This window comes from Mesoplodon mirus (genome assembly GCF_964341445.2).
Source record: "Mesoplodon mirus genome assembly, chromosome: 3".
Lineage (NCBI taxonomy): Eukaryota > Metazoa > Chordata > Mammalia > Artiodactyla > Ziphiidae > Mesoplodon > Mesoplodon mirus.
The window spans coordinates 68916691-68929833 of record NC_138978.1 but is presented as its reverse complement, the minus strand read 5'-3'; the positions used below and the strand labels follow the sequence as shown (position 1 = coordinate 68929833).

At 35.2% G+C, this 13143-nt stretch overlaps 1 protein-coding gene across 2 annotated transcripts in view; it reads left to right on the top strand.

Moving 5' to 3' along the window:
* The window catches only part of SLC44A5 (solute carrier family 44 member 5), a gene marked incomplete at its 3' end in the record, with an annotated part of 382825 nt that extends 374035 nt beyond the window's left edge, over positions 1 to 8790 (top strand). Inside the window, exons 19-22 of one of the 2 annotated variants that reach the window (XM_082612771.1) lie at positions 393 to 463; positions 599 to 687; positions 2021 to 2105; positions 8593 to 8790. In XM_082612771.1, the coding sequence (XP_082468897.1) occupies positions 393 to 463; positions 599 to 687; positions 2021 to 2105; positions 8593 to 8699 (352 nt within the window). Of the gene's footprint in view, positions 1 to 392; positions 464 to 598; positions 688 to 2020; positions 2106 to 5420; positions 5534 to 8592 lie in introns of those variants that run through there. The other variant, XM_082612770.1, reaches the window with a different exon arrangement.
* Positions 8791 to 13143: the final 4353 nt, after the last annotated feature.

Here is a 13143-nt window from a genome sequence, read left to right as displayed (position 1 = left end):
TATGCTCAAGAAATTCCCCACATGACCATTATCATCATGTTTCTGACTATTCCCCCCTCCCAAAATTGACAGAGTCTGAGTGAACAAAATCAGAGAACCAGTGCAGCCATCCTCAGGATTCAGGGTATCCATAGTCCTCGAATTAGAGAGAGAAATGCTGACACCACCAATAGCACCTGACAGCCTTATAATGCCATCTTCTGTTTACTCCATTATAAATAAGTCAGAAAATCATCCTGAGTTCTAATTTCATTTCTTGCATTTAAGAAAGGCCAAATAAAATTTCAGCAAAGACACAGCAAAATGAACTCATGAATTATTTACTCTCATAAATTTCTGATAACAAATATAATTTAAACACAAAATTGTACTTTCTTTTTTCTGATTCTCAGAGTTGCAGTTATGGATAGAGTGACAGACTTTGTACTAATCCTGGGGAAGATTCTAGTTGCTGGGTGTATAGGTAAGTAGTAGTAGTAGTAATAATGGTAGTAGTAGTAGTAATAAGTTTAACATGTGCTTAGAAAAACTTCTTTACTACAAAAAGCTACGTTCCTTTGCAAATGCACAATATACATGTTCTGCCTTTTCACTCTAGGTGTCCTGGCCTTTCTACTCTTCACAGAAAGACTCCCAATGATTATAGAAGGACCAACATCTTTAAATTACTACTGGGTACCTTTGCTGGTAAGAGCTGATGTCTTAGTAACTTTGGGCTGCTACAACAAAAATACCATAGACTGGGTGGCTTAAACAACAGGGATTTATTCCACACAGTTCTGAAGACTGAGAAGTCCAAGATCTAAGGTGCCCACAGATTCAGTTCCTGGTGAGAGCTTTCTTCCTAATTTGCAAAGGGACACTTTCTTGCTGTATCCTAACATGGTAGAGAGAGATTTCATCTCTGTTTTCTCTTATAAGGGCACTAATCCCATTCACAAGGACTCCATCATTGTGACTTCATTACTTCCTGAAGGCCCCACTTCCAGATGCCATCACTTTGGGGATTAGGTTTCAACATATGAATTTTGAGGGGACACAATTCATTCCATAGCATCTGGGTAACATTGACTCTGATTTATGAGAAATGGCAAAATAAAAAACCAAAAAGGAATAGGAGAAATAATGATAGCTAACATGATTGGTCTTACTTTGAGGCCAAGCCTCATTCTGCTTTAGAGCTTGGGTCCCTTGGAAGCAACCCCTGAGACAGGGGATTGTGGGCAGAAGGCTTATTATGAAGTGCTATCCTGAGATACATTTGAAAGGAAGTGAGGACAGGCCCAGACAAAAGAAGAAGCTGACCCATGCTGCAATTATAGCTGAAGCCTCAGACATAATTACAGGAAGTTCTGACAAAGGGACTAGGCCTCTGTATGCTGCATCAGGCAGCCATTGGCCAGGGGTTGCCCTCTGAATGATGACGTAACCTTGGGTGAGGTAGTTCCCTTCAAGAGCAATTGCTAGTGAGCAAAACAGCTGAGTCATCAGCAGCCTACATACATTCCCAACAACTAGGGGATAGATGTGGCAGCTGGAGAGGACCTGGGGGGAGCCCTGCGAGATCTATTACAGTATATTAACTCACTCAATCCATGTGCCATAAATACCATTATTACTCACATTCTCCCCTTCCCCACCAACAATCTTATGTAGGAAGCACAGAGATGTTAGGTGACTTGTCGAGTGAGTGCCTGAGCTGTGATTAAACCTAGGCAGTGTATGCTCTTAACTCCTATGCTTTACTGCCTCAGTGTGCAGGATCCTAAATCTAGGATGGTTTTGGTAGGCATTGGGGATAGTGATAAGAAAATTGGCAGGTAAACTAGTACATTTTGTTTAAATCCCAGTACAAAGACACTCAAAAACTTTATCATTGAATTTTTTACATTCTTATATTGAAATCTTTTCCAACACAGAGTATTTCAAAGCGTCCTCATCATGATTTTATTTAAAGCTGCATTATTGTTCTTTTGGACAAGTTAATGGCATCTTCATTCTCTTCTCTGCTCATTTACAGACAGTCATTATTGGATCTTACCTAATTGCACATGGATTCTTCAGCGTCTATGCAATGTGTATTGAAACAATTTTCATCTGCTTCTGTAAGTTTTCAGTATATGTGTTTTCCCCCTTTGGTGGATAACCAAAAGATGAAAAGGTTAAGACCCAGTCTTTTAGCTGGATTGTGGATTTGCTATGACATGGCTGAAATTGCAAAACAGTCTATTTGGAAAGAGACATTGTCTAGTAGATGCTTTGTAAACTTTAAAGGCTGAGAGATGGAGTTTGCAAAGCACAGGAGGGTCAGGCATCATGGCATGATGTTAGCATGAAATTATTTTAATTTCTTAATGTTTTCAAATTTATAATAATGATTGGCTTCTGTTGTTCTTTATTAACAACTGAAGACATAACTGGGCTTTGAGGCTGGGCTTTGGGGACTCTGAGGACAGCCTTTATACCTTCTGATAAAGCCAAGCTGGCAATGGTTTTAAAGACACATAGGGCCAATTCACACTGGGTAACACGATGACAAATAGATAGGATTCATAGAGAGGCGTGTTTAGGAAATGGCTAGATCAACCCTGACGCATAGTGTTAAAATATTTCAATAGAGCTTTCATCACTGACTTCTTCACTGTGCTTCTATGTGGCATGTGCACCTCACGTATGCAGAATAGATATGTTTTCTACTAATACCTCTTTTTTTTTTTTTTTTTTTTTTTGTGGTACGCAGGCCTCTCACTGTTGTGGCCTCTCCCGTTGTGGAGCCCAGGCTTCAGACGCGCAGGCTCAGAGGCCATGGCTCATGGGCCTAGCCGCTCCGCGGCATGTGGGATCTTCCCAGACCGGGGCAAGAACCCGTGTCCCCTGCATCGGCAGGTGGACTCTCAACCACTGCGCCACCACGGAAGCCCCAATACCTCATCTTAAAAGCCCTGGAGAACCTAGTGCCCATCAGGAGCTTGATCTGTCCTTACCTTCAACCTAGATAAAGTAGGGTCAACAAGTGAAAGAACAGACCTTGTTAGCCCTACAACTAATACCCCTGAGAGATTATTTCTCTGGCGCATTGCTCTTAAGAGAAGCAGAGAAAATATTCTATGACAGGGCATTACTGAGTGATCTACTTGTATAAAATAAACAGTTTATTTTTTAGTGTAACTCACAGCACCAACTGCATGCTGGGGTCAGGAGAGGAGATATATATATCTCACTAAAGATAGTAACTTTAGGGAGATATATTGAAGGAAAAAACCTTCTAGAAAATGGTTTGATTTTTTTTTCTGAACATTTAACAAATCAATTTTCAATAACTGGACAAATTAATCAGGAGAACTTTGTGTACAAGTTAGCTCTTCCTCTGGCTATAAATGGAACTGGAATGTTTAATCTTTTCCTAGTGCTTCGGTGGTTTGTCAGAAAAAGCCATCTACAAAATACCACATGAACAAACTTCAGCTTAGGTGTGAGGTGGAAGAAGGAGCATGGGAATAAGGTAGCTTAAGACACAGAAGAGACAGAGATCTTGAATGTTCAGAGGTCTCTCCTCTCATCTCAAATGCTAATCATGGGAAGGAAACTGGGAGAGCCCACTGGGATCTTCCTGATTCTTGTAACTGAAAGGTTTTCTCAAAATGTATCCCGGGAAATGTTTAGAACCTATCAGTTTCCAATCTTTGGAAGCTTTGTCAAATCTTGTAGATTTTAAGTTTGACAGTGGATTTTAAATTTGAGCACTAAGAAATGTTTTCCACTCATCTATATTACTAATTGCCAACTTCTTGAAAAGCAGGTATAATTTCAGCCTTATTTAACACATTGTTTGTTGAATGTGAATAGTTTCATTCTGGATGTTCTTGTCTTTGATAATAAAGAACAAGAGAAGCCAAATTGTATTTTTCTTCCCTCTGCAGCTGTTACTATGGGCAACATCTAACTTTGGAAAATTTTCTTCTTAAATGATACTCTAAGGCAAATTATGATTGTGTGGAACTGTACCTTTTTAAAAAATATATACCTCTTTATACCTATTATCTTGACTGCCATAAAACTGGTGATTTTAAAAATGCAAACTATTTGCAAACAAACACTTCATTTATAGAGACATAGCATCCTTTCAACATTACAAGGCGATGAGAATTCTGGTCCCAGGATGGGAAAAAAACAATGGTTGTAGATGATTATTTTCATTATTATGTGATTGATACCACAGTTCCTACCAATCCCTCAAAAGTAATAATGGTATAAACATACAACATATGATATGTGATATAAGATATAGAAATATGATTAAGGAAAAAAGAACAAAAATGTTCAGCATCTATCATGTTCCCTTCTTAGCTTTTCATTTTGTATGTGGGGAAAGTCACTGTGAAGTCTAATGTAAAAATCTAATAAACCAATAATCCAACCATTCCTAAGAGAGTATGATGAAAAATAACTTAGATTTATTCCATAAATCTGTGATTATGCTATATGGTTTTATATAATATTTCTTATCCTTTATTTCATAATAAATAAAGGCTAAAATAGCATAATATTTTTAATATACTAGTCAAAACAGTTTCAAGTTGCATTTATATATTTATTGAGGTAGATATTATCAGCTGTGAATTATATGTATCTGCAGGAAATTTAATTCCATGCAAACTTCTCCTTGCTTGTCAGCATCATTCTCATGTTTTTCCCCAACCACCCCACAGATGTGTGCTCAGTGAATACCCATCATTTTATTATTAGCCTAAGCAAAGCAGGAATATAAACTCATGTATTGCAGAAGTCAGCCAACACTGTATTTGCTTTTGAATATAATCTGAGGTAAACTACAAGGATTTAGGACAGGACACCGTTTAGTTAAGTAGGATGAGAACTGAAGTAGGTGTCAAGAGACTGGGTCCTCACCTCATCCTGTTGCCCCAGAGCTTTCAAGTTCAGGAGAATCATTTTACATCCCTGGGTCTCAGTTTCTTTATCTGTAACATGAGGGTGTGAATTACCATTAAAAGAGACTTTGAACTCTGAAATTCAATTCTTCTCTACATTTATCACACCGTACTTTTTATTCAGCTTCATCTCAGAGGATGTGGCAATTTACCTTTCTGAAATGAACAGTCATTAGAATTTAAAGATAACACATTTGAAAGGACATAAAAGATCTTGTTAACCTTTAAACTATCAAAATAAACCTCTTTGGAGTGGGTGGGATTTAGGAAGTTTCAGTGCTTCCTGGCAGAGGTTGAAGCTTCTTACTTTGACCAGCATCAGCTACTTAACTGCACTAATTTGTCTTATATTTGACTTTCTAACACTGCTTTCTCTGATTTTTCCCTGTTCGACTCTCCAATTTATAAAAATGCATATAATTGTTCTGCCGCTGTTGCTGCTTTTGCCTGCTTTGGCTGCTGCATATACAGGTGAAGATCTGGAAAGAAATGATGGATCTACAGAAAAACCCTACTTCATAACCCCTACCCTGCACGGAATTCTGAACAAGAAGCAACTAGTTCCCCAGAAGCAGAAAGAGTAGAAAAGCTCCAAACAGTGCCATTCATTTTTAAGTAGAAGTTTTGTAAATTAGGTCATTTGTATTTGAAAATGATGCTTTTAAGTAATGTGAAACTTCAGTGCTTATTCCTAAAAAGAGAGAACTTGGTACCATCTGAGGTATCAGGCAATTGATGACAGTAGCCTCTGTGAACTAGGATACTTTATAGTGGTCCCAACTGAAGAGCAAGGTGTAAATGTCACACATTTTTTTAAACTCAATAGCTGAAAGTGTTTCCAAAACTTTTATGCTGTTTCCCATTGCAGCATTTTGATAGCCTTTCTTTTTATAAATGTATATTTGTAAAGGGTATTCAGGAAATTTTTGAAAGCACTATAAATGTGTAATCAATTAGCCATAAAAAGATTGATTTACAGTTAACCAGCATATGGTACTAAATTTGTAAATATGGTGCTATGGTTATATTTATACTGTTCAAGCTAGTGGACAACATTCTAAACTGTGATTAAACTTGTATTAATGGTTCCCTAGGAAGTATACTTCAGTAAGTGATTCGAGACCATAACAAACATATAGACGTTAATGTTATACAGGTTCCATAGACTGCATTATTAGGTAAAAATTACTGTGGAACCTTCATAGGCCATTTTGTTTTAGTGAAATTATATTTATAGTGAAGTTGAATCTGAGTTCTGGAATGTCATTTCCAATAATATGAACCTCTGGCCACCATGAAAATATTCTGAGCAGAACTGAGATGGCCACATAACTCATGCCATTTGTCTGTAACCCAAATAGAGATAAATCCCTATTTTCCTATGCCCATCATATAGAAAATGGGTATGGATCTGTTTCAAAAGAGTGATTATATCTGTTATGAGTTTCTAGATTAAAGAGATGATGTGGCTTTTTTTCTATAAAAAGTTTGATTTTAGCTTAACTTTCAGTGAAGAACAAGAAAAGATAAGAAAGACACTTCAGATTTTACCCTAAGGAAATATATTACCTAAGGAATTTTACCCTAAGGAATTTTACCCTAAGGAAATATTACCCTAAGGAAATATTAGATGAGGTACTCCATAGGTGCCTCATCTTGTACCTTTACAAGAGGCATACTGTGGGTTAGGAAATCTCTTCCTGAAGGGTTTAGGAGGAGAGTTACTTTCATACTCCACCCTTGCTGGCCAGAGCAACAAACCAGGCTCTGGCGTAGCAAAGCATGAATCAGACACTCACGTACTTTGCCTATCCACCTTCTGTGTGCATGACATGGCAAACAGTGTAAAAATGTACCCCAAAAGGAGCATTGAATCAATAGTATCCTTTTGGCTTTTACACTAAGTTTGTGTATAAGGATTATTTATGTCTTGACAGAAAGGAACATGTTGATCTAACATTTTGATCTGAATATTATCCATGTCTCCAAGAAGAGAGTCAGAAATGTATTATTGTTATAAATTAATATAAATAGTAATTTATTTAATGACCCTGAAGTGTGGGAACCTAGATTTAGACTGACTTCATAGCAGCTTAATAGCAAGAAGCTAATGAATAGGGGAGATTTTCAAAATATTGGTCCTTCTATGGCCACCATCTTGCTCTTGGCTTACTTTCTTGAGATTATTGTAAGCAAAAGTGTTATTTGGCTTCATACCTTGGCAAAGACCTTCTTCATTCTCATGCCCCTTGAAGTATAATTCAGAGAACAGTGATAACCTGTCTTTCTAGATAGTTATTATTTTATTATTCAGTAATACAGGGTTCACAACAAAAATCTAGTAAAATGGTTACCTCTAACTTAAGTGCTGAAAAATTATAAGGAATAAGTCCCCTTTTAGGAGTAGTTGAAAAATTCATAATGATGAAACAATTTTAATTTTTTGTATATGTATCAGAATCACTCTGAGAAATTGTTATAAATATTGATACCTGTGCTCCCCACCCCAAGAGATTCTGATATAAGTATTTGAGTGTGGGGCAGCTTGTGAATTATTATAAAGTTCTCTAGTGATTCTGATCCACATAAAAGTTGGAAAATCACTTGAATAAAATATAAATCAACATGTGTGAAATCATTTGCCTATTTTTTCCTTATAAGCCTGGGTGTTCTAGGAGTTAGAAAATTGAGAAAGACAAAGGAGATTAATTTGGAGGATTCTAACAATCATAACTTCTGTATTTTAGATTCTTGGTACTAGATGGGGGCCCATGTTTTAAATGCTTAACATTTAAATCTGCTGATTAGACCAGAAAATTCTCCACAGTAAAAGTATTCACTGAACTATATGGAGATAGATACATTCTAAACTTGGCTATATTTTAAGAATATAACCCTGGGTTGCAAAATCATAGGAAAAGGAATGTCGTTTGGTTCAATATTCTTAATAAATATTCTTTAAAAATCTCTAAGTATAGAAGTTTTAACTATATTATGTGCTTAATTCTAGTTAGAAAATTTTTTCATTAATTACTTCTTTGTATAATTGAAATATAGAGAAAAATGAGTTTTTGAGAAAAATTTAAAAGCCACTTTCTTATAAAGAAATTAAGGTAATAACTGAAAAAACAGAGCAATACTTCTCAAAATTTTGGGTTCAAAGATTTGAAATATACTGAAAATTTACAAATCTTAAAAAAAAATAAAACTGTACCACCTAAATTGTTGCTCGAAAAACAAAAGCAATTTTGAACTAATATGGTAACTTAGAAGGCAAGTTGAATACATCATACTTTTCAGGAATTTGAAGGTGAATTTAGAAATTCCTCATCTTTTGTTTTTTTGTGTAGTTACATTTGCTCTCTAAAAGAAGATAAAACTTACTTCCTTAATCATGCAGCTGAGAGGCACGTGCTATTGGCAGAATCAGACCTGGTACACAGAATGAGATAATATCTTATTGATATAATAACAAGGGCTGATTGTTTTCTCATAGTTATGTTTACAATAATGTTGATGCCAAACTATGCTGTTTTTTAGAATAACATTTTGAACTGCTGTAAAGCAAGTATGCAGCAGATGGCGATGTTACTTCTCTTACAGTTTTGCTTTGATATTTACCCTGTGCCATTCTTCCTCCTAGTGGAAGATTTAGAAAGAAACGATGGTTCTGCTGAAAGACCCTATTACATGAGTCAATCTCTGATGAAGATTTTGAACGAGCAAAATGCACAAACTAAGAAGCAGTAGAAGTGCAAACTCTGGTCATCCTGCAGCGGTGTTACCTTTCCCTCATCTGCTGTGTATGTGCTACACTTGTTTCATAAGTGCTTTGTGTATGGAACAATATATTCACGACCTTGTTGGCTTTTATTTGCATGTTTTATACCAAAGCTTATACTGTAATACGTGAAGCCATCAGAAGTTGCAAGGGAATTGTTAATAACACGGAACATTTTTTATACTAAGATCTTTTGTTTTATAATTCATTTTTAAATAGAATGGCTAGGATGTTTTGAAAATGCTAGTGAATATGTTAATATTGTTTTAAATATTAGATGAAAAATGATACGTTATTTAAATTGGTAGCTCCTAATATATTTTTAAAATTACAACTAAAAGACTTCTGCAGGGAAAATTGGTAAACAAAGTAAAATAGAAGATTTTAAAGTTTTCCTCACTCCTGTTTGACAATAAATCGGTAAAAGGAGCGCCACACTCCGGATTTTGCTCTAAGTATAGACTGTTTCCTATTAAACAAATTGTCAATCATCCAGCCTTTACGACTTAGTCCTCTCTGACAAAGTGCCTTACTGGCTGTTTAATATTACCCAGCTTTTGTGGGCAAGTTTACACACATTGTTAAAAAAAAGAATCCTGCAATGTTTAGTGATTAAAACAAGTATTCTTGCATTTGTTTTTTTCTTAGCTCACTGTTGAAAACCATTTGTCATTTCAGTATGTTTGATATCCTCACTATATAGACTACATTTTGCAGCATAAACAATTTCCCTTGCGCCTAGTGGACATTCATGAATGTGTACTACACGCAAGAAAAAAACCTGAAAGGACACTTGTTGGGTTTGTTTTTTTACTAAAAGTGAGTTTAAAATGTAATCTTTTCTATGATAGATATTTGAAAATACAATAGGTATAAGACTACATTTCTCAGTGTTTTACACAGATTGGAAAGGGAAACTTGAAGAAATTACAAAGGGAAACTTTACCCCTAGAAAGGGTGCTCACAGATGTCATGTACTGAATAGCTCCATTTTAAATGAGTGTTTATTATCATCAATGAGTGTTCTATGTATGTTATTTCCATTTTCTAACTTTTGATATGAAATAATCAGTTTACTCATGTTACTTTTTATTGTGCTAATATGAACAAGAACATAATTTCTAATTCAATTTTAAATAATTTTATTAGTACTAACTTTAAAGAAAATGATTTCAGCTTGTTACTCAGTGTTACAGAAAGAGTCCATAAAATATTCACCCTAAGGGAATGTCAATCACACAATGATAATTTGTGAAAGCTTTGAGAATCTATAGTAAGTTACTAGCAGTTTATCTATTATATTTAAATGTGACTTTGGATATTCTTTTATGCCAAAAACGAACTCATATGAGCACAAGACAGTCTGAGCTCTATAATCAGTATGCTTCTGCTGTGCAGAAATATTAGGAACATATTGTCTAAATATCTTTGATAACTAAACTGTTTAATATTTAATGAAATTTGTTGTTACTCATTGTTTTAAATTATTTGTTTTTTCTTCTAATAAAGATTTAGATAAGAAAAAGCTCTTTGGCTTTTTTACTTCTTTAAGCTAGAAAAACCCATCTATCATCATGACAAAATCTCCTCTCTATCAAATATCTAGGGTTTTTTTTTAAATCTAGATTTATCTTTAAACTTGTTTTCCACTTTTTTTCTAGCTGTGCACTGATTGCCAAACCAAATAACTGAAGTTGATAATTTATACAAAGTAAATAAGTCAAAGCTAAATGGATAAGAAATGGAGTTTTTTTAAAACCCAAACAACAGCCTAAATTAGTTAGTTGGTCTTTGTTTTAATTTGCCAAAAGTTTGTTCAGTCCCACATTTGGTTTGGCCAACATTCATAAGAAGCAAATCTCATCATTTTAAAGGCAGGGGTAAGTTTACAGAATATAAAAAATTTGAGCACAAATTAATAATAGTTTCTAAGGCAAGATTAAATGTCCCTATAGCTGGTTTAGTTCAGGCTAAAAATTTTCTTATGTTCAGATATTCCTTAACAAATCTATGAGTCTATTTTAAAATTGAATTAATTGTATGTTAAATCTTCAAACTTAATTTTTCTTTAAAATTTAATAGGTTTCTTTAAATGAAAACATAATTTTTGCAGTTTTCAAGGTTGTTTTAAAATGTCCTATATTGGGAATTCCCTGGTGGTGCAGTGGTTAAGAATCCGCCTGCCAGTGCAGGAGACACAGGTTCCAGCCCTGGTCCGGGAAGATCCCACAGGTCCCACAGCTCCCAGAGCAACTAAGCCCGTGTGCCACAACTACTGAGCCTGCACTCTAGAGCCCGCAACAAGCCACAACTACAGAAGCCCACGTGCCTAGAGCCCGTGCTCCGCAAAAAGAGAAGCCACTGCAATGAGAAGCCCGCGTACCACAATGAAGAGTAGCCCCCGCTCACCACAACTAGAGAAAGCCTGCGTGCAGCAATGAAGACCCAATGCAGCCAAAAATTAATTAATTAATTTCAAAAAATAAATAAAATGAAATAAAATGTCCTGTATCTAATAAGATGTTTGTTAATATAGCTACTGGTTCTTTGCTTATTTAAAATACAAATATCATTTGGTTTCCAGAAGAAATCCAAACCTGACTTTTATATATATATATATATATATATATATATATAAAGTGGGATCTTCCTGGACTTGGGCACGAACCCATGTCCCCTGCATCGGCAGGCGGGCTCTCAACCACTGTGCCACCAGGGAAGCCCCCTGCTTTATATTTTAATAAGTCCCACTTTTAGATGATAAAGCACTGATCATATTTGTAAATAAATTGTTTCAAATTGGACTATGACTGATTTGATTTTTCTATGTGCCTAGAAAGTTTTAAAAAGAGTTTGTGAATCCACACAGTAAAATCACACTATTAAAGGTTCTGTGGGATCATCAGGCATAATGTGGTTATTATTTAAAATGATATTGGAAAGCAGGCTGTATGCAACAATTCCTTATTTTTCTTTTACTATATAGTTGACCAGCACTCATTCCAATGTATGTTCTTTCACTTTTACAAGTGGTGCCTCAGGAAATTGCTCTTAAACTCTAACCAGGCATAACAATTATCTTTAGTACTATCTGGTTCTGGATGCTTTATAAATCAGTCTTTGTTGGCATAAGATATGGGGACAAAATTGAACAAAAATCATTATTGCAGACCATGGATATGAAATGGTGTTGACATTTTTTTCCAGTTTCTTGCAAATATTATCCTTAGATGTTTGCAAATGTTTGTATTTTAAAAACATAGCTATATGATTATAAGAATACAATTCAATAAATCATTGATGAAAAGAAATATCTTACCAATATAGCAGGAATAAATTACTTCTCCAAAATTACTTTCCATATACCATGTTTCTAGTCTTGGGGCTAAAATGGGTATTGACGATTTCTCTCAGGACCTAGCTTCATTGCTAGTGAATCAAAACCCAGAAAACAAAGCCAACCCCCATTAAAACAAATGTAAATTCATTTATTCATGAAAACTGAGTACCACTTTATGCAAGACTTGGACATCAGGATGATGTCACAGTCACGGACCCTCTTAAAATTTATCAGGCCAAACTGAACTGTTCTTTCCCCCATTTATGACTTTCCAATTGCTTAAAATGAAACAGCCAAAATAGTATAGAATCTGGCAATATCTTCTCTAATGGCTTCTGTGCTGGGATGAATGGGGACTGTTATGTGACACATTTAAAAGCAATCAATTCAATTTTACTATTTGAAGTCACTAGCTATTTTTTTTTTAACACTTGGCTCTTTTTTTTCCAGTCCTTTTTTCTACTGTATGATTTAGAACAATTTAAGCAAATGGATAAAACAATCTTGTGAACAAAGTAAAATGCCCTTCCACCGATGACTCAAAAACATGGGCATCTTCATATTCTGGCCCTTTACATGGTACTAAGAGCATCGTGTGTTAACAAAGGTGGGAGAAGCTTATCAAATGAAAAGATGTTTTCATTTTGCATATAAATTAAAGTGAGCCTGGACTTGATCATTGTTAGAGTAATCTTGAAATTTCCACATTCTTCCAGCCAAATGAATGTGTGCTGCTGCATATGTGTAAGCAGTGCACAGAAAGAAGAAAATGAAGGTAAGATGTTGGGAAAAGCACTGGTGTTCAAGGAGAGAACAGAAAAAGCTAAGGGTATATGAAAATATATTTCTAACAGGATCTAAGTGGGCAATGTTACAGAAAGCAGGGTGCCTTCTGAATGCAATTCATAAATCTATTGAAAAAAGGAACAATAACACATTTGAAGCCAGTAATTAAAAATATTTTTCAGTTTTCTGGTAAACAGCATTGAAGCAGACTATGTTGCAGTAAAACTAATCACATAGATGTATTTAGCCCAAACAAACAAAAAAGAATGATGTCTCAACATGATTTA